Here is a 6,584-nt window from a genome sequence, read left to right as displayed (position 1 = left end):
GGGAAAAGAACCACGCTTCCAGAACTGTGTCATTTCTGTTCCATGTAACTAATGACTTATCACTTCTTCATATGAGGGTAAAAGCTCAGCGGGGACACGGACACGTCTGACGGAAAACTATTAGGCTGTAAAAATTTGGCAATGTAGAGCAGGCTCTGCAAGGAGCAGTTTTAAGGATATTTCTTATATTGTGTGTTAATATCATTGTAAATATTGTAGTGTCTTTAACTGTAGTGATTTAACATGTTTAATAAGAGGGTGTAAATTCTCTAATGTGTTGATGTAATAAAGTATTCTTAAAACGATGAGTTGGGTTTTTAATAGCGTGTATGTTAAAACTTCTGCCAGATGGACATTTTGCAATTTTTTTCTTTCTTATTTTGAACTTTTTAAAATTGTATTTGTTTATTATCTTTAAAAATGACAGATGGGTTTATTATTATTTTTTTCCGAAAGCAAAAGACACGCTCTGAACTGCAAGTTGCCCTTTAAACTTGTGAATCCGAAACTGCGAGTCGGAAGCAGCGTCGTGGACCAAATGGAGCAGCGTTGACGTTAGCGCAGAAGTCGGTACAAGACGGGAATCGCATTGGATGCAATAACAGTAAAATAGGAAATTAGCCGTTGTAGGTAAAAAAAAAATAAAAAACATATACCAATATTCATATCTTCGACACAAAGGTTTACGGATTCGCAGGGAAGTCTTTGTTGCTTTCGTCGGGCAAGCGATACAGAACAGGTAAGCTAACCACAGGCAACTTGCTGGGCTGCGGCTAATGTTAGCTAGTGCAGTTAAAAATCATCATCTCAGTAAAATAGATGCTCTTAGATTATTGCTTGGCTGTTAATTATGTAAAGCATCCCGACGTGCTGTGTGAGCAGTATGTTAACGGTAGTGAATTTAGCCCAACACTAAGTTGTTAGCGTAAACGCAAAGCTAGCGTTGCTATCGCTAGCTGCGTGTTTCGACGCTGTCCGCTCCGCAGCACGAGCAGGCGTAACCATGTTGTTCACGGTTGGCGCTAACGGTAACTCGCAGCGTGTTTTGTGGGTGTCTGTAGGGCGGCTGCGCTTTTAGGAATCTCCCTAATTGTTGGTCCACGCTCGACAGAACGTCACTTCGTTCAAGTTTACCATGGCCTAGATTGAATCGTTTTCCTTTGCGTCGTTATTAAGAGACTTGATTCTGAATCGGGTGCGTTATGTCCTTCTTTGGTCTCCACCTGTACGTTCGGCTCGGTTCCGTTTTTACAGATGGGGCGAAATCCGCACAGATCGCCACTTGCTTTTGGTCCGGTCGTAAAAGTAGCAGGATTCGGGAAGCACCGTTAATTAAATCTGATGATGTAATCAAATGGGTTATCTTGACTGTTGCATCCTACTAATGTGGCTTTTTATTTTCCCCCCAGATTGCAGTCAGAGATGGAGCCATCAGAGCAATCAGGCCCAGACTCCTGCTCCCAGGACGTCAACCCTTTGTTTCTGCAGCAGCTCAGAGAGTTGGACATCCCGGAGGAGGCAGCCAAGCAGGTGGGACGGTACATCCAGAGTGGACATCTTGTTTCGGCATCAACATTCATTTATTTTTGTGACATTGAGTGTTGCTGTTTTCTTCGTCCTTTATATTTGTGTTATGTAATCGCAAAAAAGGAGGCATTCATCACCAAGACCCACAACTTCCGCACATCTAATTATTATATATACAATAAATATACAAATTGAGTTAAATAATATTGATAACATACTAGTAAAGTTGTAGAATATTTAAATCATTTTCAGAAAATGGTTTATGCTACATGTCCCCAGGGAAGTTTTATACAAGGGTTGACTTAACAAATCAGGTCCAGAACGTAGCTAAAAGAAAAAGTGACCTTATGATAAACAGGTGACTGGTATTGGGGAATTTTTGTGGCATGTTTCAGCACTTTGCGTTTGACAGCATTGACATCTCGTTTAAAGTTCGGCCACATCCAAAAGCTAAAAACCACCAATATCCTAATCAATAATTTCAGTTTAGCTGAGCAGACTAATTCAGCAAACTGTAAAACACGAGGTTTAATTAAATTTGTATGAAGTAGCCAAACGTATAGCAGACATGATCACACTACTCTTCACTCATTCGTTCTCTGCCCTTCTCCATTATTTCTCACCTCTTCAGGCTCTACAGCACACTCGGAACGTGTCTGCCGAAGAGGCGGCCATGTACTACTTCAACAAGCTGGAGAATGAGGTGCCCATAAGCTAGCCTTAGTCCCCACAGGTACACCTTGGTACATTAGACCCTAGGGAGTTTTTCCAAAGTCAAAATCTCAGTATCTCTTCTTGTCCCCTCACTGACCTGTAGGAGGTGGGAGATGATGACCTTATGTACAAGATGGTGTTTGTGGTGAACATGGACCTTGCTATGGGTGTAGGAAAGGTAAGGCCATTAATGTCAGTGTGGACTATGCACTGTATTCATGTGCACGGCTAATAAAGACGGTGTCTTCCTAATGTTTAGCATTAGCTCTATGGTGATTTGCTGCTCCACTGACAGAAAACATGGAAACTTTGTAGTGTGTTTTTGTTATTACACAATGCCTGTCTTCAGTTTTGGAAAATGTTAAAGGTTTTCTTTTTTTAAGTTCAGTAACTTTCCACCAGATAACACGATGACTAAGATGTGTGTGACTTTATATCCACCTGGCCAAAAAAACAGCAAATGGAAGCAATTTTTGTTTTGTACAGCTGACAATTAAGATTACTGTTCAGGTGAACTCTAGCTGTGTGTCCGTGCAGGTGGCAGCCCAAGTTGGCCACGCTGCTGTGGGCTTGTATCAGGCTCTACAAGAAAAGAACAGCTGGAGGGAGATGGCCTGGAAGTGGGACAACCGCGGGTGAGTTAGTGAAAGATGCCCTTGCGTATATGGATGGGCTTTTGATCACTTTCTTAAATCTGAATCTGGGTTCACTTAATCAAAGGTAACAAATGCAGTAAGTGTTTGGTGTACAGCCGGCAGTCATACACTCATCTTAGACATGATGGCTCCCATAGCTTCGCAAACAATCCCATTACGAGTCACTACAGCTGGCTTCTCTGTGCCAACATTGTTTGACAGCACTGACTGGATTGACCACCAGTTAGCTTTCTGCACATCTGATAAAGAGGTGTAGACACAAGTCAGAAATGTCACTTGGAGTCATTTCTAAACAGCTGCAGATCTCACAATCATTAGTTCAAACAATACATAAATGCGTGTTATTGAGATGCCAACCTCTTCCCAAGGTGTAGAAGTAGACCCAAAGCATGTCATGTAGTAGAGAGGACATTGGTTTGGATGGTCAGGAACAATCCTAGAATCATCATGGCAGAGCTCTTTCATCAGTGAGTTTTATGCCTCCATGGACTGAAAGGCTACTGACCAAGAAAGAAGCCCCTGCAACATAATCAACACCTTAAAGCGCGACTAATATTTTTAGCTGACCACGCCGTGGACAAAGACAGAAACCTTCTAACGGTTTTATAGTCGTGTGAGTCAAACTCTGTAACTTCTGTTAAGCAGGGTAGTGGTAGCATTATGCTGTCGGGCTGTTTTGCTGCTAGAAGGAGGATTAGCTCAGAATTCGTCAAACTATCAGCTAGATGGTTGAACCTTAGACACACTTCCAACAAGACAGTGACTCCAAACACATGAAATGGGTGAAACAGGTCAACATGAAAGACCATCCAAAGTTCTGACCTCCACCCTATTAAAAATATGTGGGCAGATCTTAAAAGTTGGGTCAAAGTCAGTGGCTTTTGGTTTGTCTTTTTAGGGGTTCACACATTGATTTAGCATTGGTTTTCACGCCGGATGTCCCCGGATTAAATGGGAGGGTTGGGGCAGGATGGGCGTCCGGCTTAAAGGATGTTGACGGTTGCTAAAGGTGAAACTTTAGCAGACATGTTAGATACGCTGTATGTGTAGTTTGGACACTGTGCATTTTTGTTTCAGATTTAGTGTCGATTTTTAATTTAAAAAAAAATGTATGTAGTAGTTCTCTCTCGGAAAACTTTTAATAATTTAAAGTAATTTAATTTAAAAATAATTTATAGCCTAATATTATCATGACAGACAGGTACATGATGTCTCTTTAGACACTTTGATTTGCAACTTTGCACAGTAAACGTAACTATTGTTATTGTCAACAGTGATCCTACAGACACTAAAACCCACAGTGAATCTCCTTTACTCATGTTTAGTGTCTGTCAGTCTGTAGCCTGGATGAGCTTGTTTGTCTGTAGATTTATGTTAATGGCTTTCATTGGGCCTTTGGCCTCCAGTCACCAAATCTTACTTAAGCTACTTACTTCAGCATGTTGGACATGAGAGAAATATTTTAAAAAGTCCTGTTTCCCCCTTTTTTGTCAGTATCCTTATCCAAATACCACATTTTGACATAGTTTTGACTTCAGCCATTCTGCCATGTTTGTTTATGGTTGTAGAGCTATGGAGAGCTCAGCTAAACTGAGGACATTAATAAAAGGTTCAGTGGAGTAAATTTGAGTAACCACAGAAACACAACAGGATACTTTACTGATTTGGAGCCACGTCTGAAGCAGAAGCAGTTATTGGCACCCAGCTTTAATAGGCTAAATTAATATAACGATTTACACTGAAACTGTGCACATTTCAACGTTATATAAATGTATATTCACTCCTGTTCAACCATTTAAACTCACATTCTTACACACACTCACACTTGCTATGTAGCTGGCCTGCACTCACCTGGATCAACTAAGTTAGTATTCAGTGTCTAAGCCAAGGACATTTGGATATGTCAAAGGGGGAAATGTAAAGACTTAATTTATTTTACAAATAAAATAAGTTTCCATATCTAATTCAGTCGTTATTGTCAGTAATAAAAAAGTAATTTTACTGTGTTGTTACAGAGCAAAGAAGGTGGTAGTGCAAGGCACTAATGTGGCTCATCTGTTGGAGCTGCAGGCCCTGGCCATGAGTCTCAATCTGCCTACTTACCTGGTCCAAGATGCAGGTCTTACCCAGGTGAGGGAAACATGCCATTTTCAAAGATCGCAGTTGTGTTTCAGAGGAACCAGTGCTAAACCAATCCTTCTTGTCTTTGGCAGGTGGAGGCTGGGTCCCGCACTGTTCTGGCCATCATGGGTGAGGAGGAGGTGGTGAACAATGTCACTGGAAGTCTGAAGCTGCTCTGAGGGGCTCAGCCCCATAGTGAGGAGGCATGGCTCTGCAGTAGCAAGGTGCAACCAGCAGATGGAGGCATTTCCCAGCGACAGGGAGAGTATTGCAAGAGCGTAACAACCTTTTAAAAAAAAAAATAACAAAAATAAGAGCTAAAGAATAAGGGAAAACAAGACATGTCCCAACACCAGATATCAGACACTCTCAGCTATTCCCTTTCATTTTTCATCTGAGTCACTTACTTGGTTGTTGAGAGCAGGAGGGGAGAAAGACTGGTTCCTCACAAGCAATGAGAAAAAAGCAGTTCAAATGTCTTTTTCCAGTGATTCCAGTTGCTTTTTTTTTTTTTTTTTTTTTTTTTAAATTGCTATCTACTTACAGGAGTCACATTAGGTTCTTAAAGAATTTTCTAACACACCTTGTTTCTAGTGTGTTTTAAGACTTATGTTAAGACCTTATTGGTACCAAGCTAAAATTGCAGCCAAAAGAGGAGGAAAAAAGAGAAATCAAATTAAAGTTTTGTAATATTGTAGTTAGACCTATTCGATGGGCTGTGTACTGTAGACTGATACATAATGTAATTAGCATCATACCCTTAGCAAACGTAGTGTTCTTCTTTTGGACTCCTGATTGAAGGGTAACTTATGTGTCAATCATTTTTGATGTTTCAATGATTTTGTCTGTATGTTCTCCCAAAGATCCCTGTTCTATGACAAGATCCCTGTTCATTGACACTACTTATTGATAAATGGCTATATTTTGATTTTGTATACACATGCCTGTTAGGGTCATATACTGTATATTCTGTGATGTGCCATCCCAAACAGTATGCACAGTTACTGGACTTTGTTGTGTTGTTCTTTTCTTTATGCAAAAGGGGACAGAATCCAAAGTTGTACATGGTGGATTTATTAGTAGAGTGTTATTGTGGTTGAGAAGTTTTGTGGAGCCAAAAGGTCATGTACTTAAAGGTCTGTGCTGGGCCTAACTTTATGCACTCTGAAAGCCTGTGGTGGATAGTTGGTAATAGTTTCATACACGTACAGCTTGAGAGAATGCAGTTTTTGTGCTTATGAAAATTGTTCTGGACTAAATATCCTGCACACTAATAATCCTAATAAAGAATGATGTGGAAAAAGTTGTCACGTCCTCACTGACAAATACTTATGGCCATGAGCTGCCACTCTGAGAATTCTTTGCTTAATGTCAGTGGTTTTGTTTGGAGCAACTGGCAGTGCCATGCAAGGAATATTAAATGTATATTTTCAAAAACCATTAGAATTCTTCACCTTTGTAAATGGTAGAAACGTGTCTGGAGGATACTTCCTATTAGTCATTTCTGTGAGAGCTTTAAGCTACAGAGCTCAGAATCCCCCCCAGATAAAGTAACTGAATTGTCCT

The 6,584-nt window shown here is 40.5% G+C and overlaps 1 protein-coding gene across 2 annotated transcripts; it reads left to right on the top strand.

Moving 5' to 3' along the window:
* The first annotated feature begins 536 nt into the window (after positions 1 to 536).
* Positions 537 to 6,321, top strand: si:dkey-19e4.5 (UBA_like_SF and PTH2 domain-containing protein). Of its 2 annotated transcripts, none has more exons than XM_067504811.1 (7): positions 537 to 739; positions 1,410 to 1,530; positions 2,159 to 2,230; positions 2,345 to 2,419; positions 2,779 to 2,876; positions 4,913 to 5,027; positions 5,111 to 6,321. In XM_067504811.1, exons 2-7 carry the CDS (start codon positions 1,423 to 1,425, stop codon positions 5,195 to 5,197), a joined length of 555 nt encoding a protein of 184 aa, XP_067360912.1. In that variant the 5' UTR covers positions 537 to 739; positions 1,410 to 1,422; the 3' UTR covers positions 5,198 to 6,321. The 2 variants fall into 2 exon arrangements, with proteins under 2 accessions (XP_067360912.1, XP_067360913.1); XM_067504812.1 differs by lacking the exon at positions 537 to 739 and adding an exon at positions 1,052 to 1,195.
* The last annotated feature ends 263 nt before the right edge of the window (positions 6,322 to 6,584 follow it).

The sequence above is a fragment of the Channa argus genome, chromosome 5, assembly GCF_033026475.1.
Source record: "Channa argus isolate prfri chromosome 5, Channa argus male v1.0, whole genome shotgun sequence".
Classification (NCBI taxonomy): Eukaryota; Metazoa; Chordata; class Actinopteri; order Anabantiformes; family Channidae; genus Channa; species Channa argus.
The sequence above is the reverse complement of the archived record's forward strand: the minus strand, read 5'-3'. Positions and strand labels throughout refer to the sequence as shown.